The following is a 27,016-nucleotide window of genomic DNA, read 5'->3' as shown; positions in this document are numbered from 1 at the left end:
AGAGTAAAGGAAAAACCTGATAAATTAAGTGGAAACATTGTCAGACCAAGTTTGGATCATGTGCTGCTAGTAGTGAACATTTAAGAGGATTGTTGATCAACTCATGTTGGACATTCATGTCATATATCGAGAGACAGGAACATGAAAAGGAACTCATAATATGATAAACACAGTGGCAGATCAGTGTGAGAAGAGAGCGAGAGAAGTAGAAAGAAAGAACAAAAAGAGAAGGACACATCTTCACATAATTCACTCTTCAAATATGTAGATGTGCTCTCTTCTGCTTCTGACTTTCAATACTTATTGAGGGGTCATGTTGACAGATCTCAAGTTATTGTAGATAAATGAGGTAATCCACCTAAGCAATACAATATAAAATTAGTACTTAAATTTATTTTCATTATGGTACTAGTTTTGGCCTATTGATATTAGGCCATTGTCAGCCATAAGGTCTTAAAACTCTTAAAGAACTAATATTAGATCGAGCTAATTTCAAGTGTTATTGTACCCATTTTTATTAACGTGTGGCCAATTAGTTTTTTTAGGAGTTTTAAGACCTTATGGTAGATGACGACCTAATATCAATAGGCCGAAAGTAGTAGCATAATTAAAATAAATTGAAGTACTAATTTTATATTGTATTGATTAGGGGGAATAGGTGGATTACCTCATTTATGTATAAATCGATACGGAACATGAAAATGACAAACTTTGAGATCTTAAAATTTCATGTAGGAAGTGTAGGATAAGATGAAAGCTGAATAAATACAGGAAAAGGGAAAAGACTTAAGATAAATTTTAAATGACTTGGAATGTAGGACAAACATACAAGGAGAAGGATCCTATCGGTTCCATACATGTAATGGAAAGCAATACGTGTGTCAGATCATTATTGACACATATATATATATATATAGAGAGAGAGAGAGAGAGAGAGAGAGAGAGAGAGAGAGAGGAACATAAAAAGGAACACGTAATGGTATAGGAACAATGACTGAATATTGTTTATATTATAGTACAATTTTTTCATGAATAAGAATGGAAAATGAAATGGTACAGTGTTCTTTCACACGATCATTCATGGAACTAATGAAAATTGTGTGGCGATAATTCTATAGCAGAGCCAACAAGATGACTGATCTGTAAAGTAAATGTGATACTAATCTCTTATAATGTTAAATCATTGCTGCTGTTATTGGAATGTGATGGTATTTCAGGCACTGAGTCAGGCCAGGGACAGACAATGCATCAGCACAGACGGACACACTCACGGTCCAGTTCAGACGGCAACCGACTCAGGCTGGACGGAGAGACAGACAAGAATGAGGGGGGTGAGTTCCCTAGATTTTCTACTCTACTAGTAAATTGAGATAGGTGACATGAAATGATGTATTAAAAAAAAAAAGAGGATTAAATCTGTTGATACTTACACTCAACAGATTATATATGAACTAATTATTTGAGATTTCTTTTAGTGCTATTAACAGAGTATAGATTCTTCCAAATTAATAGTTCTTAAAAATCCTCAAAGTAATTAATTGCAAACGTATTTTAATAAGCAACCTCTGAGTTCCAAATTTTTCATTTTTGGGGGTTGTGTAATATATATATGATTGTCTTTTTTTTATTATTAACAAATACATTCCAGTTGGGACACATCCCTTGGACAATTTTTTCTTACAGTGGTATAGCAGAAATTTTAAATTAAAGCATAAATGATATAACAACAAGAAAACAATACAACAGACATTTATATGAAAACAAAACATTATTAGAAATGATATGAAAATAAGAAATTTAATGATATCAAACTAAGAAGAATCAAAAAGAAATACATTGAAGAAAAAAGCAAAAATGAATGACAACTAAAAATTACTTACGAGTAGTGTAACGTGATAATTAGAGGCAACTTTGTAGAAATTGATGTTCTGTTTGCCTTTGGACAAGAGAAACAACCTATGTTTTACTTCCTTGCATATTAATATATCAGTAGTAAGTTCAACCATGAATAGAGCAATCATTCAGCTACCAAAACAAGCTGCCATATAAGGGCAAAAAGAAAAGTGACAGAACATTGAAATATATTGAATTATATATAAACACGGCTTAATAATAAAAATTAAACAATAAAGTTATATGAAGTCAATACTGAAAATGTCGCCTCTTCCAAAACAAGCAGCATTTTGCAAGAACATACTCTTGCTCATTCGTGTGAACTCAGCTGTAGCAATTATTCTTATTTCATGCTCAGTATTAACTTTCATTTTCTGCAGTGTGTTGAGGATTAGAATGATCTGTCAAGACTACCCCATAAAAAATAATTATAAACCATTAAGTTGTGTGCATCAGGGGACCTCAAGCCTACATTTAAACTGTCATCAAACTAACCTGCCATTGTGGTTATCCTGTTAATTTTTCTACCTTTCTATACAAGACTTAATTTTTCATTTGTTTCTTTCTTTCCATTTACCTTTACCATCACTATCTAAAGCGGTTTGCGTAACAAATGCTTAACTTGACTTGCCTTTACTCATACATTGTTTCCCTTCTATCAGAGCTTAGAATCTAATCTTAGTGCCTTCACAAATTCCATTTTTAGACTATCATCTTAGTAACATTGTACAGTCGATTCTGCCGTAATGGACACCTTTATTCAGCGGACACCTCCCCATATGGACATTTTTCCACAGAACCGATTTATTTTACGTAAGACACATGTTAAATAAGCCTCATTTAAGTGGACACCTCGAATTAAGGACAACGGACATCGCCATTAATCTCCCCCACTTCTCTTAAGCGGACACTTTACACATTCCAGGACACTTTCTTTGCATAGGGCTTTATCTTAAAATCATTCTGAAAATGCACAGGAATTTCTTTTGAATGCTTATGCTATTTCGTGTCCACAGAAAACAGAAAGAAAGGTACATAGTAATGCTGAAGTAGCCGTGAAGTTAATTGTTCTGTACACGGCTCTTTCCAAACCTTTCATTAGGGTGGTCTTTTGTTCTAATTAGTGTACATTCTGAGATTTTTAGTTGCCCGGGAATGCTACTCAAGAGTTACCAAGGAATTTTTCAGCATTCTATTCATAACTCATATCGTTGCTGATAAGGTTGAGATCAGGTAGGACTGAAAAGAAGAGGTAATCAGTTTTCGTAGAAGTGAACATTGCAGTATATGAGTGATTCGAAGGTTTCCGAGCAAAGAAACTGTGAGTGAGTGGACTAATGTTACAAAAAAAAAAAAAAAAAAAAAAAAAAAAAGCACGAGAAATCGTAAATAACTTGAACGTTGAGGTTAATTGAATAAAGAATGTGTTTGTCATGCTGGCTCGTTATTCCCTTTTTGAGAATTCGCAGCAAAAGAAAAATGTGCTAAATTTGTTACACCCAGCTGAATGATTACTTCCTGAAGCTGTAATTAATGTAAAGGCTGTAAAATCACTCGATATATCTCAGAGGCAAGTATTTAGTTATAAATTGTTATTGTTATTGTTATTGTTATTAATTTTTACAACCTTGTTTTAGTGGACACCTCTCATAACGGACATTTTTGCACGGAACCGACGGTGTCCGCAGAAGAGAGGTTCGACTTTATTATATTGCCTGTCCTTCCAGATTCCTTTATTCTCTTTCCTTTCTGCTCCACCAACAAAGTTCTTTATATACTTCCGTGGCTTTTTCTGTTGGGTATGTTACAGTATGTGTTAGTGTAATCATGTTAATAATTAATTCATGATATTTCATTTAGTAATTTGCTCTCTGTTGCAGTAGCACGTACAGACAGTCCTGATAATGACTCCGCATTCTCGGACAATGTGTCGATGCTGTCGAGTGAGAGCTCTGCGTCCAGTGGAGGCAGTGGTGGGCGCACTGATCATTCCAAGGCAGGGCTCGCTTTGGATCCATGTCCTGGACAGGTAATAGGAAACTTTGTTATGTATACTCCTCATGGCTTTACTTCTAAATTAATGTTTTGCAATACGACCGCGGTAAACAGCCCTTGTAAAATGTAATACTATACTCGGAAAAGCTAATGAATCGGGATTGAAAACAAATTCACGAACACTACGCTTATTAAGAACATCTGATACTAAAAAGAGACTACATTATTAAGAACAAAAGGGAATGGGGACATAACACGTCACTCACCGCTAATGGCTGGCGCAGGAAGGAGGTTATGGCCTACAAAGGGAACGCTCCACTAATTGCAGAGTCACTTTCTTGCCACTTGTCTTTCCCAAACTACACTGAGATGTGCTAAACACGCATGAACAAAGTACACTAACCAATGCATGGATGTAAATAAAACTACATCTATTTTTGTACACTGAACTGTTAAACCTGTATTGTAATAACTTATGCTATTCTAAACTGTAAACTACTCCTATACTGTACTATACTAGAGAGATAAAGACTAATATGAAAAACACTAATTATTGAAGAAAAATGCAAAAGATCACGAACCATATAGAATACCATACACGCTGAGCGAGATTGGTTAACCACTTGGTGAATGTAAATATTAGAGTTGGCAACTAGGTTTCGAGATCACACTCCACCGATATAAGTCGATATGAATGGCAGCTTGGGATGGGTTGGATGTCTACTGTATGTCTCAGCGCATAACCACCAGACACAGCCAAAATGACCAAAATGTCAATTTAGAAGTAATGTGGAGTATAATCCATCAGTTGTTATTGAATAATGCAGTCATGTTTGTGCAATCAAGTGTGTACTTAAGAGCTCACCCTCAAACAGTTTCTAGTCCTCAGCCAGGTCTGCAGAGGACATAGTCCCAATCTCGCTTCTTCATTTTGCCCCATGTCTAACCTATTCTTTGAATTAGATAAACCAAATCAAATTTTTATTTGTATTGTTACTTTACAAGAATTTTTATGTAAGCAACTAATTTAAAGGCATACTCATTTTGATTTGGACTTATAATTGGTGACATATAAACTGTGTACTTTTCTCCAAAATATTAATGCTACCAAAATTTCTTTCCTCACTCGATTTATTCAAAATTATTAATTGTTGTTGCAGATGGACCAAGCCAGTCGTATCAAGGCTGAGAAGATCCGTATTGCTCTTGAGAAGATGAAAGAAGCCAGTGTGAAGAAGCTGTTCATTAAAGCTTTCTCTGCTGATGGGAGCACCAAGAGCCTATTGGTCGATGAGAAAATGACTTGTGCATATGTAACCAGACTTCTCGCTGACAAAAATCATGTTCAGATGGATCCCAAATGGGCTGTGGTAGAGCATCTTCCAGATTTGTATATGGGTATGTTGATATTCATTTAATACAGGTTGATTTAAAGTTATCCGTGATTGAAATTGGAAAGCTGTTTGCTAATAATTTCATAAACATACCCGCAAAATTTCCAGTAAATTGCTCTTATATTTTCTAAATTATTGAATATTTTATCGGAGTTCATTGGTGTGTTTGGTATGTTATTTAAAGTAGGAAAGATCACAATATGAAGATAAAGTTGAAATTCAAGAGGACAAATTAGGGCAAATATTTGTTTATAGGAACAGGATTTAGGGGTTGGAATAACTTACCAAGGGAGATGTTCAATAAATTTCCAGTTTCTTTGCAATCATTTAAGAAAAGGCTAGGAAAACAACAGAGAGGGAATCTGCCACCTGGCGACTGCCCCAAATGCAAAATCAGTAATGGTTGGTTGGTTGGTTTTGTTGGTTAAAGGAGTTCCTTGGCCAACAATTTTTATTATTTTTCATTGATATTTTAGCTGTACTTTCACCATCCATATCTCTTTATAATTTATATTTAACTTGTAAATACTATGATTATTTTTGCCACTTTGACTTTAAAATTTCCTGTGTACTTTTTTCCCTTTTCACACAAGATAGCAATATTTTACACTATTCAAAACATACCCTTATATACAACTTACATCCCTAGCAACTTCCCTTCTTGGTGGAGGCACACTGTCCCTCCACTACAGGTATGGCTATAAATACGGAAATAACATTTTAGTTGACGACTTCTCGACTATATCACATCGCAAGTCGACGCCTTGTCTGATGTTTATTTGCGTACATCATCTCCCCACAATCCTGATGTCAGTAAAATGATTACTTTTGTTCCTCAAACTTTGTTACTGTATATCTAACACACTGAACACGCTCAGGCTTGTTTTTCTTAACTAATAAATCATAACATACTGGAAATATGTCCGTCTCTCTTCTGGTAAACATGAGTGACAGCATTACAGTTACACATACTGCTGCTAGATGAGAGTACTGACCCTTGCTGGATAGAAAACGTACACTTGTTTTCAAGAGTGGCAAGGATGTGTTGCGCACAATTTTTTTTTTTTTTTCTTGCTCTTTCTTACAGTGGTGTCACAGTGTCTTGATTCTCTCAGTGATAGCGAGATGGAAACCCTAGAAGTTCACATCTCTTTTCCTCTCATGTAAGCATAGTAATACTAATGTAACGTTGTTAGATGTAAATATGAAAAAAAAAAAAAAAAAATTTCAAACATGATTTGAAATAAATGTATAAAATGTCTCAAATGTTACAAATAATTGGCCCCTTTTCATATTTCATTGTCAAAAATCAAAGAAATAAAGGATTTCAGTGCTGAGTCTAATAATTATAGTTTCGGATACAACAAAAATAATTTGTTTATCTCAAAAAGTGTTGAAATAATGCATACATACATAAATCTTCATTATAGACTGTTATGCCTTTCAGCGTTCAGTCTGCAAGTCTCTGTGAATTTGCTAAATGCTGCCACAATACTCTATTTGCAACTAGTTCTGTGGCTTCGTTTAGTTCTATACCTCTTATCTTAAAATTGTTAGAAACTGAGTCTTTTGGTCTCCTCTACTCCTCTTACCCTCCATAACAGTCCATTATTCTCTTAGGTAACCTATCCTACTCCATTTGGCTCACATGACCCCACCACTGAAGCCGGTTTATGCATACAGCTTCATCCATCAAGTTAATTCCTAACCTATCCTTTATCTCCTCATTCCTAGTACCCTCCTGCTACTGTTCCCACCTATTTGTACCAGCAATCATTCTCGCTACTTTCATGTCTGTAACTTCTAACTTATGTATTCATATCCTGAGTCAACCCAGCTTTCACTCCCGTAAAGCAAAGTTGGTCTGAAAACAGATCGATGTGAAGTTAGTTTTGTCCGGGAGCTGACTTTCTTCTTACAGAATACTATTGATCGCAACTGCGAGATGACTGCATTAGCTTTACTGCACTTCGATTCAGTCTGACGTACTATACTATCATCCTGGGAGAACACACATCCTAAATACTTGAAATTATCTACCTGTTCCAGCTTTGTATCCCCAATCTGACTTTCAATTCTCTTGGATTTCTTACCTACTGACATCGATGTCTATTCCTCTCCTAAAAATATGTCTAAAATATGCAAGTGTTCAAAGTGTTCATGGAAATAACTATTCTCTAGCTATTATGGAATTGTGGTGAAGATGACATTTTTACTTGCAGAACGAGTTTACGAAGACCACGAACAGCTGGTGGAGAATCTCATGATGTGGACTCGTGACTCCAAGAACAAGTTGTTGTTTCTAGAACGATCCGACAAAATTCAGTTGTTCATCACTCCAGAGAGCTTCTTACTCAGCCATACTGATAAAGGAACAGACTTCGATGATCATGCAAGGTCCATCCTCTTAGAGGTGGGTGTACTCATATACTTGATCGCCGAAACTGGCTATTCATTGGTACTTACACGTGGATGTAATTCTTCTTCTTGTGCCATCTCATAGATGGTTGGCCATCATTATGGAAGATTTTTACCTGTTTTGCATTTCCCAAATCAGAGTTGCCAAATTGTAGACATAGAACCACTGTCGGAGAGTCCATATCTGTCCACATTTCCCATCTAAATGTTTCTTGGAAAAAAAAAAAGGACTACTATTTGTGTAAATATAAATAGTTCAGAGTGTAAATTGAATAAAAGATTTGGGTATTTTAATATCCATACTCAAAGAATGATGAACAAAGCGTATAGGACATTAGGATTTATCATTAGAAATTTGAATGAATTGAATGTTGCCAACACGTTACTTATATTTTTCACTTCCCTGGTTGAAAGAAAACTTGAGTATGCGTGTAGATGTCTTATTATCAGTCACATATAAGTTTACTTGAAAGAGTCCAAAATAGTTTTCTACATTACCTTTATTTTAAAAAATACCAGCATTCAAGTGGTTACTGGAAGAATTTTTCTTTGTTAACCTATTCAAGTCACAATAAATGGAAACATTGTTGACCATGGATTCAGATTTAATATGTCTGTCTGTAGTTCAAGCGAACCTGCTACACAAAAACATGCATAAAATAAAAACTACTCAAATTTTGCATTCATGCCATTGAAGGTTATAACTTCCCCAATCTTCATTCCTTGTGTGACTGCTGGCTGTGGTACAAATGTTTCATTTGAAATAAGTTAAAAAAGAACGGATCCGTGTACTCTAAAATAATCGCAATTACGTTTTTTGTAAGTATTTCTGAAACACGACTGCATCCACGAAATGGATATAAATCGGGATTGTCTTTTTTCTCCAATTTCCAGTCACTAGGGTTCTTTTGTGTCGCTGGCTGCGCACGTTTGGAAGAACTTCGCATGGCACTTTTTCACTGTTGCTGTCCTGGAACTCTGATTAATTTTGCAAAAGTTATTATTGTCATAATCATCATCTAAAACAATGTCTGCAAATGCTTTCAATCTCTCATCATCATCACTGCAAAGCCATTCCTACTACATGATGAATATTGAATACTGATGAAAATAAACTGTTATTCAACAATCCCAGAGTTACACAGAAATACAGACTGTATTGTTTACCGACAGTACATGTGTCTAGTTCTTACAGTATGTATTGTTAGAAATTATATTGCAAAGGGAATCTGCTATACGAATATAAGTAAGGCACAGCATCATTGCGAGCTGAGCTTGTTATTTGATTCATGCACCAAAACACCGTGCGCAACTACAGCTCATCATATGACATGAATGGTTAAAGTAATTTTATGACATATAACAAAAACGCTATTATATAACTGTAGAAAAAAGGCAAACATTAATAAACAAAGAATGACATGTTTAGTTCTACGAGAACTTCCTGGGATTCTGTCAGATCACTTTAAGTTCATAAGGTGATGGTTGAATACTACTCAGTAGCTTAGCCAGGATCGGCTGATGATGGTTTTTTTTTTTGCAAAATGATGGTATATGTCTTTTCACAAGAGTTTAATCCTGATGTAAACATGGTATATCCACGCCTCCACCAAAGAAAGAGTTGTGAATCACTGAGCGTGTAGTACCGACCTCCACCCCATAAACATCTTGTGTTCAGACACACAGGGCTGCGCATCGCATACATTCATTTATTCATTCATTTATTCATTCATTCATTCATTCGTTCATTCATTCATTATGAACCGAACTAGCCGACACACCACACAACTCTGCACTTAGTTTCTCTATCTCTTTTACGACTAATGTTCACTTAGTTTATTAAGCACAATGCACTGTGTATGGTCACTTCTGAGCATTTTCCTCTTTTGTGCTTCACAACACGTAATGGTCCATTTCTCTCACTATGAATACTGACACTGACTGCTGCTGCAAGATGCAACACCTTATCTCCACACTGTACAGCTTGGAACTTTCCCACACTACGAGAAGACTTACTGTAATATATAAGTAATAATAATAACAATGTAAACGTTTCCACCTTTTCAATACTAAAATATATTCACAAAATTATAAATTATAATTTATATAAAATAAATAAATAAATAAATAAAATAAATAAATAAAATTTATATAAAATTATAATTTATAATTTTGTGAATATATTTTAGTATTGAAAAGGTGGAAACGTTTACGTTGTTATTATTATTATTATTACTTATATATTATTCTCAGTTCAATACGGACCAAAAACATGAAATTCATAACCATTAAAGACTTACTGTATTACACCATGCCTAGTGCCTTCATTTCCCGTTATTTATCACTATTTCATTAAAAAAAGCATATACCCACCGGTATATATGACAACGATATTTAAATTTGATTGAATACTCTTCCAAACTCTCTAAATGTAATAAAAAACCAAACCCCATGGCGCAACAGCTCCGAAGGGCCAGGGCCTACCAGGCGACCGCTGCTTAGCCTGAAGACCTGCAGATTACGAGGTGTCGTGTGGTCAGCACTACGGAACCTCTCGGCCGTTATTCTTGGCTCTCAAGACTGGGGCCGCCATCTCACTGTCAGATAGGTTCTCAATTTTAATCACGTAGTCTGAGTGGACTTTGAACCAGCCCTCAGATGCAGGGGAAAAATCCCTGACCTGCCCGGGAATTGAACCGGGGCCTCCCCGTAAGAGGCAGGTACGCTGTCCGTACACCACGGGGCCAGCCTAAATGTAATAAACTAAAATTAATGCAACGTCCTACTTTTCTTCGAGCTCGCATACAGTCAAGTGAGTGCGACGGTTGCTTTTCCATTCAACTACATGTATGTCCACGTGCAAAGACAAGGTGCTCCGCCTATTTGTTTACATCAGGATTAAACTCTTGTGAAAAGTGGTATAGAACACAATGAAGGTGCATGAATGACTTGTCATTACAAGGACAGTGATACAAGTGAATTACAGATATGTTGGTTCTACAATTATGTGCCTGAATGCTTATTATTTATTGTCAATTTCTGTTTATTTTATTTTTTGTGAAAATTCCATGGGGAGGTTATAACCCCCCTCCCCCCCGCCATGGCTATGCCCCTGATACTACTACAATCATTATTTGTTATTACTTGTTCGTTATATCACCAACTATCAATCATTGACAAGTTAACGCAACATAAACAATATTGTACATATACACGCATGATTTAAAGTGATTTGATAGAATCTGAGGATGTTCTTGTAGAATTGTAGAATACAGTGATTGTAGTATTTCTAATCTGCAGTCCTCATATAACAGATCCTAAGGTCATTGTCCTTTAGATATTGTTGATCTTTACATAATAAGTAGATAATAAATTATAATTCACAGTTCCATCAGTAGCAGCAGCATTGTTAATGTCCAATAATGGCCATAATTTACTCCAGCGAGTTCCTATGTCCCGCTGGAACATGCATAACACATAAAAGACCTGATTGGAAAATATTAATTTTTTGCCTCAGTAATTGCATTTTTTGTGCAGCATAAGAGTCAAAATGGAATACTGTAGAAGGAAAAGGGAGCAAACTTGACCGACTTGGAAGGATGTACAGCACCAGTTTGGTAAAACCAAGGACAGGGGAATTATCCAAAAAATAATTAAATTTTAATTTACTGTCCCTCAAAAATGGAGTCACAGTGGTGGAAATTGTGTAATTACATCCCTGAAAGTTTGTAAGACTGTAGATGTGAAGTACTATAGTTTGAAATATATATATAGTGTATTTCCTCATGATAAGTTCTTGTTATTGCATACATAACCTATTTCACTACAGGTGAACATTTGTTTCTAAATATTTCTTTGAAACAAAGGATTTCAATGATCTTAAATTAGCGACATGATATTATAATAAAGATATCTCGGTTCCAGGAATTTTTCTCTAGTACGGGTGTGGGAGTGCCTGATGTTGAAGGACCTCTGTATCTAAAGGCTGATTCCAAAAAGGGCTGGAAGAAACATCACTTTGTTCTGAGGGCATCTGGCCTTTACTATTGGCCGAAGGAGAAAGTGAAGTCTTCGCGTGATCTTGTCTGCCTGGCAACTTTTGATGTTAATCAAGTAAGTACTTCCACACATTTAAAACAGTGTTTCTGGTAGTTGCCTAGTTGTAGGGCCTACTTCCTCTTAAAACAATAATCACCACCACCACTACCACCTGAGCTTTTACACTCAATTCTGCTGGGCCTCAGAAAAATCTCTCGTATTTTTTTTATTTACGGCCTCTTACTGACATAAGAATCTCCTATTTAAAAATGTAGTGGAAGCCATTTCTTTTCAGTTTCATCTCTGTCAATTTGTAACTGTTGGGTTCTTTTTACCCCACTGGACCATTGAGGAGAGAACTGAAAATAAATTTAATCAATTTTAATACTGATTCCAGTGTTCAGTAGTTCTATAAATGGCCATAACATTAATTTCCATGCATGTAAAGCTGCAGGCAAAAGCTAGTAATAACAAGAATTTTCAAGGAGAATTTCTTGTCATAAGTCTTAAAGAGTTAAGAGCATGGAATGTGCTTAAAAGGAATGGGGATGGGAGAGTGGTTAATGCAATTGAAAGGGTTATCTCAGGGTAATGTAAACTACTGATCATCATTTCACGTAGGAATTTCATAAGATTTTTAATTTCATCTACTTCTTATAAAGACCATGCCAGAAAACTGCCCTTGGTTCTGGACTCGCACAGCAGCTGACAACTGTGCACCATCGTGAACATTTTTACAATTAATAATCTAACAATTTATCAATTATTATGATTATCTTAATGACTTTCTACTGTCGACTCAATTAAAGCTTTCCAGTCTGTCGAACACACAAGTTCAAGATAAATATTACACTATACATAACGGGCGACTGGAATGGGACATTGATGAAAATTATGACATACCTAAAGAATCCACACTATTATACAAGGAATAGTTCAGTATTTATACAATAGACTCCCTCTAGTTCAGCCACCTTGGGACTGGACCCTAGGCTGGACTAACCAATAACATGCTGTAAATACCAGTATTTAGCTTAAGTAAGTGTACAGTACATAAATAGAGAACCATTTACAAGGCAGTGTGTATTAATGTGTGTTTACCAAGTGTACTCACTCGAAATGAGTTGATGTCTTTATGATGTCTCCATACACTATTGAAATTTCACTCCTGACGAGAGATAAACAGTGGTAGAAAATTAATTGCAGAAAAGCATATTACAAGAACTCAGAATTTGTAAATGTACACTAACACTTCAGTATAAACATCACAAACTGTTGTAAACAAAAGGAACTCACATTATAGTATAGTACTTTGCCATAAACTCTGCAGCATTCAGAAATTAAAATAAATCAGTTATCTTTTCTTTCTTTCTTTCTTTCTTTCTTTCTTTCTTTCTTTCTTTCTTTCTTTCTTTCTTTCTTGTGTGTGTGTGTGTGTGTGTGTGTGTGTGTGTGTGTGTGTGTGTGTGTGTGTGTGTGTGTGTGTGTGTGTGTGTGTGTGTGTGTGTGTGTGTGTGTGTGTGTGTGTGTGTGTGTGTGTGTGTGTGTGTGTGTGTGTGTGTGTGTGTGTGTGTGTGTGTGTGTGTGTGTGTGTGTGTGTGTGTGTGTGTGTGTGCGTGTGTGTGTGTGTGTGTGTGTCAAAATTGCTTTTTTTAGAAGCAAAATCACACCACTTCTTTATAAACATTAGATCAACTGCTGTTGCCTCTGTCTGCTGCTCAATATAAGTCGCTCTTCTCTCAGTGTAACGCATTTATCCCTTTACAAAGGAAAAAATTAAAAGTATCCACCTATTCAATACATAACATAATTCCATCATTAGATGGAGTAATAAAATTCAAACATGTTTAAACTCATTTGAGCCATCTTCAGTGAAATAAGTGGGATTAAAGTAATTTACATAATACAAGCTAAAAATGTGCTAAAAACATTATGACCGGGCAAGTTGGCCGTGCGGTCAAGGGCACGCGGCTGTGAGCTTGCACATCCGGGAGATAGTGGGTTCGATCCCACTATCGGCAGCCCTGAAGATGGTTTTCCGTGGTTTCCCATTTTCACACCAGGCAAATGCTGTACCTTAGTTAAGGCCATGGCCGCTTCCTTGCAACTCCTAGGCCTTTCCTATTCTATTGTCGCCATAAGACCTATCTGTGTCAGTGTGACCTAAAGCAGTTAGAAAAAAAAAAAAAAAAAAGTAATGAAGGAACAAATGAAAAACAAAAGAGACATGATGGAAATAAAAACAATACAGTATACAATATTTACATCATTAGATGAAGCAATAAGTAACTCGAGACAAATTCAGTGAAAAACGGTTAATATAAAACATAATTGAATCTAAAAAGCGTGTAATACCTTAGAAGAAAGGAAATTAAAACAAATAATACAGACTGAAACGAATGATAAGTGCTTATAGTGAAGTTGTGGACCTCTTAGTCTAAAAATTTTCAGTTTGATAACAGTTCAAAAGCAGGACGCAATCACTGTGTTGAAAATTCAGGCTGACAATTTGCCTTTGTATAAACACCATCACCATGAATGACTAGGAGGGGAACAAAAAAGTGTGAGAAACCAAGTTTGAGAGGAGACAACATGCCAAGTGAAATGTATGTGACAAGTGATGGAAAAATGCCGAGGAATTTAAAATTTTAGAATAGCAGCATTCTCAATTTCTTCTCAATTTAGCGGTCCGTTCTCGATTATTGTTTCCAATGTAGGCTAGATGTTTTTGCCTTATTTTAAATGGTCGGGAGGGCAGCGACAAAATTGAGAAGCTGTGTTAGAGAAGATAACAGGTGCATGGTAAACTGTAAGTTACCATAGTGGAAACCATCAATTAAGTTCCAATCTGTAATGGAGAAAAATGAGGTTGCTTGAGAAGCTTGGGCTGCTAAGTAAAAAGTGTAAAATGGGCATGAAAAATCTTTAAACTTATGATACTTAAAAGGTGGTTGTCCTTTCGAAACAGCCTGGCCTTCTCAAAGTTAACGGTCCCGTGTCTATTGTTTGCTCATCTGTGTTTGCGAAGATGGGTGGTGTGGAGGGGGAAGGGAGGTGTGTGCAGGGCTGGTGGGGAGAGGGTGGGGTCATTCAAGAACAGGTGCCGGCCGGACTTTCCGGTGGCCGATCTAGAGGAAGTCTACTGTATTTAACTTGTGTGTTTGACAGATTGGGAAGCTTTTAAGTTTCATTTAACTTAATGACAGGAACCATTCAGTTGGGATAAATGTGAGATGTGCTGACGGTACCGAGAGAAAAGTGAAGTTAATATTTAGAAAGATAGGAACATGCATATACAGAGGTATGTTGTTTTAAGAAGTAAAATTAGAGAAACATGCAGAATTACGTGATTCACATATTGTACAATCTTCCCGCAACAGCTGCAGGTTGCCTACGCACAAAGAGAACCTTAACAATAATACATATAGATGAAGGGTTTAGCCTTACACAAGATAGTATGAAGTTACATAAGAGTAGACAAAAGAGTGAGGCATGTCAAACATTTATCTGAGGTCCCCAATCATGGCTCTTGAAGATTATGTTGGAATTCATGAGAGCAATGACGGTGATGTTATAGATGAAATCTCTATTCAGCCCAAAGATATTGCAAAAGTTGGCAAAAAATTAAGTTATGCTTCCTAACATCATGCTGATTACAGAGGTGGATGAGAGCTTGTACTTTTGCTTATAGAAGTCCACCATTTCTTTGTTTTTCTCCATCTACCTCTTCTAGCTGGTTTTCGTTAATCTCAAATCTAATTGTTGAATCAATGAAACCTTCAGAACAGGGTGGCTTAAAAGCAATAATGTCAATGTGTCACTTGCTTCCTCTGTTGGAGAGACTGTAGTTCTTCATAGACCTTGTCCTCTCAAAGCGTTAGCTATCATTGATCTGGCTACATTGTGACGTGAGGTGCATAGTAAATCGCCATGTGGACAGGCTCCCAGGATGTACGAATGAGTTTTTAACTCTCTGTAGTTGTTTGAATTAGCAATTAAACACGAAACTGAGTCCAAATTTGAAATGATGGAGTTTTAGAAATGGATGATAAGGTGTGTTTAAGGAAAATAAATGCTTGGGTAAGAAAGCTAATAAGAATGAAAGATGTATATTTATAGGTGTAGCAAACAGATGGAGAGCAGTGAATCCTCCACTGACAAAGGCTGCAGCCAAAAATTTTGTTTTTTCTCTTTTATGTGTATTCTATCCATGTGTGCTTACATGGTAAGTTGCTGCTGTGCAGAGGAAAACAGGAAGATTTGTAACAGGGAACTTAGCATTCGGGGGATATCGATGAGAGGCTTCAGTTGGAAAATAATTATATTGGTTCCGGTGACCACAAGTATAAAATTAGAGGGGATTTTAGTAGAAGCGATAGGGGTAAATTTTCATTCATTGGGAAGGGCATGAAGTAGTGGAAGAGTTTACCCGGGGAAGTGTTCGATCCTTTTCAAAAGTCTGGACAGATATTCAAGATAAGAATAAGCAGCAACAGGGAAAATAAATTAAATGTTAAGAGGGCATTCAGCTTGTGCAGGTTGTTGTAAATAAAAAATTCTTGTGAATAAATTAATTCCACCCCCTTGTCTATGGAGATTGGACAGCCGAAGTAGGGGACTGCCTGTAGGGGTGAAGTACAGTGGGGACTTCGAGGGCCCTGGGACTGCTACGGTAGCTGTAAAGGCCCTTTAGGAACTCTGGAGAGCATTGGCAAAAGGGGCTCTGGTTAAGACACAGCAGGTTGGTGTGCTTGTTAGACCAAAGTGGGTAAAAGAAAGAAAGAAAGAAAGAAAAAAGCAACGTAAATTTTAATCTGATAGCAGTTGTATAGTATTATTTGAAGTAATTCCTCATACTTACATGAGTTGATTATGTATTGTGTGTGTAAGTACAGAAGATATTATGAGTAGAATTTTGTAAATAATATAAATTTATTAACCCATTCGCATCCTATTTAAATACGGTAGCAGTTCACTGAGAAAAAAATCTATAAAAAAATCCCACACCAATTGGACAGCCAATGAATTGGATACACTAGACAAATCAAATAACACATATTCGGTAGTGTCAATACATGTCATACAGTAACAATGCTGAGAAGTAACTGCAGAGAAATATGCAGAATTATGTGATTAAATAATGTTACTTGATCTTCAGGCCAAACCTGGAAATTGGGATTCAAGGGGTGAAAATTTGACCTTCATAATATATTGGTTAACACTGTTGACCATCATCTTCGGAGACCTGGCAAAATGGGTTAGTATGTGGTTAAAAGGTACCTGAAACTCGCTTCCCTTGCAGGTGTATCTGAAAGGAGATCACCATCCGCGGGAATGCCAGGACAGAGATTACTTTACTTTTTACTTGATCCATATTGTTAAGCTGTATGTATAACATAAAATTCTTATTGATAATTTTGCTACCAAATACTAAGCCTGAAAATATCACCTGTAATATTCAGAATATAATGGAATATAATTATTATCATAAATTACCCACCCAAGATAATTAGGCTTCTTAATTAACATTGCTAGGAAACTGGGTGATATAAATAATGGATTTACTGATATTTACAGAATATGTTATGCTCCCGTAGAAAACCTAAGTAAAAAAATTTGAAAAATAAATCACAGTTGAAAAAACATATTTAATACTAGCAGTTACCCACGGCTTCGCTTGCGTCAATTTCGTAATTTGATAAAAGTAATCGTTCCTCGGTACTGTAGATTATCTGAAAATCCCTAAAGTATAAAAACCCTTCGAAAGATTGAGCTTCATTTACCCCAAAAACTCTTTGTAGGCCTAAACCATGTTTGTGGTATTGGCTTTTGCGACTAAGATGACCATGCGACACAGAGCCATACAGGTGAAAAACAGTCTTCTCCCGAGTCAAATACAAACAACAACAAAAAATGCATGTTTATTTATTTTTAAAGGAGAGTCCAAATACCTATTTCCACGTCTGTAACATCTTCAGTTTTTGAGATATAAGTGTCCTCATAAAATAAAAAATAATTCTACTCTTTTTTTTACTTACTTCATGCCTGTTTTTGAGACACAAGTATCCCCATTAAAAAAAATCCATTTTTCTCACTTCCTTTCACTCTCCCCCTTATGTGAATTTTCCCAAAACAAAAAAAATACGTGTTTCTTTATTTATAAAGGAGTTTCCAAATACCAATTATCATGACTGTAACATTTTAGTTTTTGAGATATATGTATCGTCAAAAGAAGAATTAACTCCCCCCCTCCCCCAAGTTGATATTCCTCCAAAAATGTGCTTTTTTTTAATTTTTAAAGGAGATTCCAAAAGATAATTAAACCAATTTTTCAATTCTTTTGCCACCCTTAGGTGGATTTTCAAAAAAAAAAAAGTTTTTCTTTATTTTTAAAGGACACTCCAAATGCCAGTTTTTAGGTCTAACATCTTCAGGTTTTGAGATATCGGTATCCTAATAAAAAGAATTCAACTTCCTTTTCAGTCCTTTTACTCCCCTTAAGTGGTTTTTCCGAAAACAAAAAATACACGTTCCTTAATTTTTAAAGAAGATTAATAATACCAATTCCATGTCTGTAACATGTTAAGTTTTTGAGATACATTAATCATTTTAAAAATTCACCCCTTTTTTCAATTCCCCTTAAGTGAATTTTTAGAAAATAAATTACAGTATCGAGGTTTTTTTTAATTTTACAAGAGATTCCAAATACCAGTTTTCACGTTTGTAACATGTTATGGGAATTTAGAGTTCTCAGTTCGTTACTTTGTTATACTGTTGAGATTGTAAATGGAATATATTGAAAAGTAGAAATTAATTTGATCTCCAGTCAAGCAAAACTGGAAACTCCCATCAGGTTATTGATTTGTCTGTCTGTTGGTAATGTTATTAAATCTCTCTTATTTTCTTTTCAGGTATATTATGGAGTTGGTTGGAAGAAGAAATATAAAGCCCCCACAGACTTCTGCTTTGCTATCAAACATCCCCGTCTCCAGCAGCCGAAATCAACCAAGTTCATAAAGTTCCTCTGTGCTGAAGATGAAAGCACCTTGGAGAGATGGGTGATGGGAATTCGGATAGCCAAGGTAAATAATCATCAGAACTGTAAAATGTTAGATATGCTATCTCTTTCATTCACCCTTGTCGCTGCTTTGACCATGATTCTCCCGGCTTCTCTGTCTTGAGTTTGGCTTCACGTAGGCTTAGACCAGTTGATTCAACCATCAAAAAGGTTTCAGTCTTCTTGTAGGACAGAGAGGTGAGTAGGTATCTCTTTCATTCACCCTCGTCGCTGCTTTGACCGTGATTCTCCCGGCTTCTCTGTCTTGAGTTTGGCTTCACGTAGGCTTAGACCAGTTGATTCAACCATCAGAAAGGTCTCAGTCTTCTTGTTGGACAGAGAGGTGAGTAGGAAAGTAAGATGGTGACCGTGGAAACGCAAAAGGACAAGGACATCCCCACACACTGCTATTCCCAAAATAGATAGGCGCTCTCCTCATCAGGAGGACAGGCATTAAAACTCATTGAGGAGCATCTTGACAGACCTTTATTCTTGATATGGGATAAGGTCCGTATTCACCAACGCGGGGAAAAGCTTTTATCTTGGTTTAAAGCTATGTAAACCGAGATAAGGTTCATTTGTATGCACCAACATTATCTCGGATAACTGGTATTATATCTGTTTAAAATTTTACCAGAGATTGGTGGGCTGGTAGAATGGGAAATCTAACATAATAGCATTCCAAAATGGCTGCTCGTAGGTGGCTGGAATATCTAATTTAAGAGAAAATCACAGCGACGATAAATATGATCAAGATTATGCCATTAATAAATGTCCTGGGTGGATAAAAAGATGTGCGACATACTTTGAGGACGACAACACTGATTTTCAGACGCATTTTAGGTTATATAAAGCTTCGACACTGTCGGTGTTATCCATGATCGAACATAACCTGGAATTTCCAACACATAGGTAGGCCTAAGATGAATTCTTGATTGTATCTTGTATGGTACACGACTGAATGACTTTTTAATGAAGAATTAAGGAATGCTTCCTTATGCTTTGAGTGAAATAAACACTGCAGCACGTAGTAATTTGTTTTCTATGCGTTAGTATGAAAAATTTGAGGTTCAAATTCAGATTCCAACGAAAACTTAGTTTTGGTAAACCGAGATGATAAATTCTGTGGTGAATACAGAAGTGAGCGTTATCAGAGATAATGATATTGTCAGAGTTTTGGAAATCTTAAGATAACAGCAAAAGTAACTGACGTTGGTTAATACGGGCCAAAGTGTAGGATAAGAAGAAAGCTGAATACGAACAGGAAAAGGGAAGAAATATAAGACAAATATTTTTTTCTTTCTGCTAGTGGCTTTACGTCGCACCGACACAGATAGCTCTTATGGCGACGATGGGATAGGAAAGGTCTAGGAGTTGGAAGGAAGCAGCCGTGGCCTTAATTAAGGTACAGCCTCAGCATTTGCCTGGTGTGAAAATGGGAAACCACGGAAAACCATCTTCAGGGCTGCCGACAGTGGGATTCGAACCCACTATCTCCCGGATGCAAGCTTACAGCTGCGCGCCCCTAACCACACGGCCAACTCGCCCGGTAAGACAAAGATAAATACAGGTGGTGAAAGAATAGGAACTCAGGACAAATACAGGAGAAAAGGATCCCAATGAGATGATGATGATGATGATGATGATGATGATGATGATGATGATAACCGTATAGCATCGCCTACCATGTGCAGACATTTCAAATTGATGCAGCATGGCTGTCTGCTCGTCAGTTTCAATCTTCTGTTTTACTCTAGGCCTACTAGATGGCAGAGTAAACCAAATCTTTCCTGGACATCTATGGCTGAGTTTTTAATGAATTTTCTCAGGTAAACACCAAATGGGTTTTGAGAAATCTTGTACATGCTGATATCGCACGACATGGAGTGGCGCATGAACTTTTTCTGCCCTTGAAAAATCCAACTACCTCTGCCATCTTGGGATCTGGAGGTCGACACACTACCACTGATCCAGTATATGGGATAATATATGACTATAGAAAAGCAACAAACAATTGTCAAATCAAGGTGTGGGAGAGGGAGGAGGAGGAGGAGGATGAGAGGGGGGGGGGGGGGGGTAAGAAAGGTTATCCTTGCCCTTTGCGTTTCCATGTTTGTCCTCATCTCCTATTTCTGTTGCTCCTTCTTTCCACTCTCACGTGCCGTTGTGTTCATCCTATTATATGTCTTCCTTATTCCACACCCTCTCTCTCACTCCCTCTCTACATTGTATCACAGTGTCATTTGCATAGCAGATGGTGTTTATTTGCTTCCCCTTGATCTTGATTCCTTTATCAACTTCAACAAGGGAAATGTCCGGCTCCATGGCTGGCCTTTGGTCACATGGGTCCCAGGTTCGATTCCTGGCAGCGTAGGGAATTTGAAACATAATGGTTAATTCCCCTGGCCCAGGGACTGGGTGTATATGTCATCTTCATCATCATTTCATCCTCATCACGATGCGCAGGTCGCCTATGGATGTCAAATCAAAAGACCTGCACCTGGCGAGCCGAAGTCCTTGGACACATGCTGGCACTAAAAGCCATACGCCATTTCATTTCAGCAAGGGGAATTTGAAATATGGTTTCACAGTAAAAAAATAATTTGAGAAAAGATTCAACCTTGTCTTGCCCTTTGGTGTGGTTCCAATTTTGATGTGATCTGTCTGGTTTCCTTACAGCTTCCTGATGATGTAAACAACTTTACTTTTAAGCCCAGTACGTTTCAGCTGGCGCATATGGATATTATGTTTAACAAAACTTTTTCAGAATCAATGGTGCAGGCAAAGACAGCTTGTTGTTGTTCTAGGAAATGTGATTGTTCTTCAGAATTAAATTCCCAACTGTTCTTGGTTATTGTATATCTTGTTAATGACGTTTTTTGTAATTGGACAAATTAATGAAATAACCTTTTATTTCTTTTCTTTTTCTAGTATGGCCGCCAGCTGATGGATAATTACCGCAGTTTAGTGGATGACTTGGCTCAGGACGACTTGGATATGCTTGCTCACGCACGAAGTTGTTCGGTGAGTTCCATTTCGGGCAGCCAGCCCAACACGCCTTGTTCCGAGGAGTCCAGCACCAATGTGACTCCCACGTACACCCATCAGTTCCCACCAGATGGACTTCCTGGTCCAACAAGCCGCTTGCGACGTCAAGACTCCTCTCGAAGTCGTGCCTCCAGTTCCAGTTCTAGTGGGTGTTTAAGTGACGGGGCACCGTCGTCCTGTGAAGTAGGTTTTGAATGTGACTTTCCGTCAGGAACTATTAAGCGAAAACCATCAATGAACCCCAAACTTCCTCTGACATCCATAACAAGACAGCTAAAAGAAGTTGGAGAAACTGTTCTCGATGGGGAAAATACTGATCGCTGTAACAGTCCTGGCTCTGGTTCGAGTGGAGGTGGGACCTTGACGAGGAATGGTGTTGTCAGGCAAAGTAGGAGGAGATCATGTGCCGTTTCTTCTGGAGGATCAGAAGATGGCAGCAGCTCAGGAACATTGAAACGCCATCACAGTCATCATAGAGGTTCTCTCGATTCAACTGTGTGCTCAAAGTCATTGTCTGGATCTTCCTCAAATGCATCTACTCCAATTAGAGAAAGAGCTGCAGAACTTTCTCTACCTTCACCGACCAAAATTCAAACTAACAAGACTGATTCTCCCAATGAAATGAATCACCTGGCATCACTTCCAGCCCAGAATGTCATGTCAGATTCTAGCATATCATTACCACCCCTTTCTGAGCCTGTTTATCAGCCAGATGATGATATAATATGTGATGTGGAAAATCTCCCTCCTCCTCCACCTGAGATGTTCCAGAGCACTCTCAGTCTGGACTCCCTTCCTCCACCTCCTCCTCCATCAGAGTTACCAGTTTACACTGATCATGGAGGCAGCTCCTTGTCCCTAGTTTCATTACCTCCACCTCCAAGCCCTTGTATAGACAATGGTACAATAAGAAGACATGCACAAAAGCTCCCTACCCCACAGTCTTCTGCCTCATCCACTCCCACCAATGTTCTTTCTCCATCTACAACGCCAACAAGACAACGACCACCCTGCTTTTCTCCTCCTCCCAGTCCAAGAACTTCTACTTCCCCACGTGTACCTCCGAAACCCCTCGCTCCAGGCTCGCGACAAGGTTCATTGTCTCGTCAGCTAAGCGACGTCAGTTCCGCCGGCAGTACCGGGTCCTCGCACTATGCTGTTCCACCTTATTTGGCAGAGCTTAAAGCTGGATCTCCTATGCTTGCACGGAAAGCTTCTCCATCAGGGGATATTAATGCTGGATCTAGTCCAAAGAGTCCTGTTAGTCCAGCTACTCCCTCACCACCTCCGTCAGCTGTAACTCCAAAGAGCCCTATTCTTCTCACCAAACAACGGACAAGGACTGTTACCAAGAAGATCTCTTTTGTTACACCTGATGAAGTTGTCTGCTCGTCGCCTCCCCCATCATCACCAACTTACACCAATAGGACATTATCCATGAATAAAAAACCTTTACCACCAAAACGAAGTGAGAGTACACGACTTTCTACTTCGGGAACAAGTCCAAAGAAGCTTTCTGATGCTGATTCCACTCTGACACCACCTCCAAAGGAATTCCTTAAAGATCTTCAAAGGGTAATGAAGAAAAAGTGGCAAGTAGCACAAAAATGCAAGTTGGATTCTTCAACTACCCCTCATGAGGTGTTGGGTTTCCGTGATCCACCACCTCCTATTGCTGATTATCGCGAAACAAACGTTAGCAATTGGGTACAAGAACACTACGGTAACCGTGACAATCTTTACGAAAATGTATACCTGGTCGGTGGAAATAACGCTGTGCCCGAGGTCACTTACATGTCAAGTCCAGTGACAAAGAATCAAATAAACCCTGTCGGTGGTCACATGAGTTTACCGTCAAATGTCAGGCATTCTGGTGACAATGTGGACTATTACAATATGACTGGCAATAGGCAATCTAGTACTGTTGCAATGGCAATAGCAGCTAAGAAGAGGCCGCCACCTCCTCCTCCGAAACGTAGCGAAACAACACAACTGTCAACAACGAGGTTACACTGACAATACAAGAAATTATAGGTCTACAAAAAATGAAATAAAAAAATGTCGCATCTAAGTTAAACCTCCGTAACGGGATAGAAAAGGATGTTGCATACGAGTTGCTTTGTAGTCTGGGTTAATAATTTTCCCATCACGAAATAATGGCGTATGAATTTTGACCTTTTGTGAACAATAGAATATTGTCATTGTGTAGGTCCACAGTTTGCAGATTTCGAGTGCTTTTTCTGCTTGTAATCTTTGTTGATAACATTTCGTATCAATGTGGGCAGTTAATCCAGTTGACTTGCAGCCAAATGTAAAGACAGAGTGGAACTGATATAAAATGGCTGTCTTATTTTGCACTAGTTCTTTTGTTTTATCCTTTTTCTAGAAAGCAGTGATAAAGAACTGGTGATCAAGTTTCTATCGAGCTTCATTTGATACCGTATCGTTTTACTTGCTGGATCTCTACTCTATCATAATTTTTAATTTAAATTCGATGAATATACGTGAGAGAAAGAGACTACTGTTGTGAATGAGCTCTGTATCAATTGTGTACATATTTGTATTTCTGTACTTTGCCCTGGAATATAAATAGTATCTTGTATCCATATGAAGTACATCCCTTGCAGAACCTAGCTACTACTGTTGATAGACTTTGTTAGTCTCTTCGTTTCTTCTTTAGTTAGTCTGTCGTTTACAATTAGTATCGTACCCAATAAGATTGTATACAATTTTGTAAGTACTTTTCATTTTCTTTGTATGCTTTTATACTAACAATAGAACGTAATATTATATATTAATAATGATATCATTGTTGGTATTACAGTAGAACCTGGTTTATACGATATTCAAGGGGAACTAATTACAACCATGCCCATTTAAAACATTAAAGCTTTTTTTAAAAAATCCTCTCTCTTAATATGTGCCATTTTATATCTTTTTTTGATTAACATCCTGAATATCCTATATAACTCGGTTGCCCCAGCAAAATCACTGTCTACCCACAGGCCTCTTCCACCTGGCTGTGCAATGAAGGCTTGGTGTAGTACACCATCATTTCTTAGGATATATCCAAACTATCTGAGATGTCTGCTCGGATTATTGTAGGTCCATCAGAGTCACTGTAAGTCATTCGTACATCCTGATTGCTGAGTATTTTCCTGTTGTTAATTTCATTTTGAAGTCCTGTAAGAATTTTATTTTCAAACTTAATTTAATGATCCACAGCTTTTCTTAGTGAAGACCCAGATTTCAGAGCCATAGGGAGCACTGATAAAATAATGATTTTAAACATACTCCCACAACTCTGACACTATAATGGACTGTTCTTTTTTTCATTCTTGATACTTTTTTTTACTGGAAAATTTCTGTGAATAATTCTTAATTCAGAAAAAAGAGGATGAAAACATTGCTTATAAATAGTAAGTAAATGCACAATAAAGAAGAGCAGTCACAGTATCTGATTTTGATTTTCGTTCATGTCTGTAATAAATCAAACTTATATTTTTCCTAGCGAAAAAACTTTGTTTTCTATCACTTGTGGCTGCTGTAGACATACTGATCTCTATTGCCATGAAAATGAATAAATATTTATTCTCCCATCATGTACTGTATAGGCCTACCGTTGTAAAAATAAAAGGAAGGAAAAAGTTGCCTCCCAGCATTTTTCTCTCCCTTTGTATACCAGCACTGCTAGTGTAGTAGAGAGACTTCTATCTTCTCTTTGAGCTAATTCTGTAATGCTGTGCGATAACTCATGCCACGTTCTAAAAGCAAGAATAAAATATGGTATCAATATGTACAATTCAACCTGTTGAGATTGAAATTGTGCATAAATGAGAATTGTGTATAGATCTGTTAAGTATAACTTGGAAATATATGTCATATTTCAATGCTATTTTCACCACGGCTCGTATAAGCATTCAGAACTATGTACAACTAGGATACGTTTAAACCAGTTTCAACTGTATTGTTATAAGATGATGATGAAAAGAGAATGTTTATGAAATCAATATATATTACTTATATACTATTCAGTACCTTTTATAGCTGTTTCATGTGTACAGAAAAATCTTGTCTTTCTTTTTACTTCCTATAGAAATTGGTACTACATAAAAGCTGTTATTATACAAGATAGAAAAGTGTAAATCTCATCAAAATTATGTAAAAAAAGGAAAATTTTGAAAAATCCATTAAACCATAACAAAGCACTAATGGTGTAGCAATGTAACTTCTTTAGGTGTTGAATATTAAATAATTATCTTGAGTTTACAGTATTTTGTGTTTGTATTTGAAGAGCTAACTGAGAAATTTACAGTAGCCAGTATATGTAACAGTCCACAATAAATATTATCATTGTTTCTTCAATGTTTTGTTTACAGTCTGTAAGAAGCAGAAGTATTCGAAGAATTCCATGAACTTGTTCTTTGTTTGCTGCCAGCAAGTCTCGTGAATTAGTTTACCATGAAGAAAACCATCTTAAAACAAACGTGAATACTCTGTTCTTAAACCTGCTTACTAAATACACACAGTAAAGAAGTACATCCTGTCCTTTATTTTGTACCTCTTATCACATTACATAGGTCCCTTTTTATCCTGAAGAATTTTTTTGTTTACAGTTTACCCTCACTATTTTGGACTAATGAGAGTGAGACGTGGTCTAGATTATAGAAATATTTTCTAAAATAGTTCTCTGAAGCTATAATAAGGGATATAATACTATATTGCAGTATGTTTGCAATGTTAACACGTTCACTTATCTATCCGACTGAAGGCGGATAACAATTCGTTGGTGCCTTAAGGTGTTTGAAGTTGCAAAGTTCAATATGCGTTTAGCATCTAAGGTTTACCAATAAATCCTATTTGGATCGAATACCTTAACACTTGTATGTGATGTAGTTTGCCATAATACATTGTGATTACTATGCTAAGCTTTTAACATTCAAAGGCGGATCATTACTGCCTACTGGCCATGGGTATGTATTGCAAGGTGCAAGTATACTTGCATGACCATAGGTTGGTAATGTCTTTGAGGTTGAGCCAGAGGTACTCCTGAAGCCTGTGGTAGTGTGATGGGGAAGGACCATGGAAAATAAATGTTGGTTGGTACATGTGGATGTTGATGGGGTGTGACGGTATTTTCGTGGAGCAGAGAGAGGTGTGGTGTCTTTAAAAG

General features: G+C 37.1%; 1 protein-coding gene across 3 annotated transcripts in view; it reads left to right on the top strand.

Annotated features, from left to right (window-relative positions):
- LOC136876090 (ras-associated and pleckstrin homology domains-containing protein 1) overlaps window positions 1-26,382 on the top strand; it is a 248,651-nt gene extending 222,269 nt beyond the window's left edge. For all 3 annotated transcript variants that reach the window (XM_067149745.2, XM_067149746.2, XM_067149748.2), the window contains exons 4-10: window positions 1,218-1,331; window positions 3,774-3,922; window positions 5,049-5,286; window positions 7,505-7,695; window positions 11,625-11,813; window positions 18,650-18,820; window positions 21,727-26,382. In XM_067149745.2, the coding sequence (XP_067005846.2) occupies window positions 1,218-1,331; window positions 3,774-3,922; window positions 5,049-5,286; window positions 7,505-7,695; window positions 11,625-11,813; window positions 18,650-18,820; window positions 21,727-23,859 (3,185 nt within the window). In that variant the 3' untranslated portion in view covers window positions 23,860-26,382. The remainder of the gene's footprint in view (window positions 1-1,217; window positions 1,332-3,773; window positions 3,923-5,048; window positions 5,287-7,504; window positions 7,696-11,624; window positions 11,814-18,649; window positions 18,821-21,726) is intronic.
- Window positions 26,383-27,016: the final 634 nt, after the last annotated feature.

Source organism: Anabrus simplex, chromosome 6 (assembly GCF_040414725.1).
Source record: "Anabrus simplex isolate iqAnaSimp1 chromosome 6, ASM4041472v1, whole genome shotgun sequence".
In the NCBI taxonomy this organism is placed as follows: domain Eukaryota; kingdom Metazoa; phylum Arthropoda; class Insecta; order Orthoptera; family Tettigoniidae; genus Anabrus; species Anabrus simplex.
This window is presented reverse-complemented; position numbering and strand designations above follow the sequence as displayed.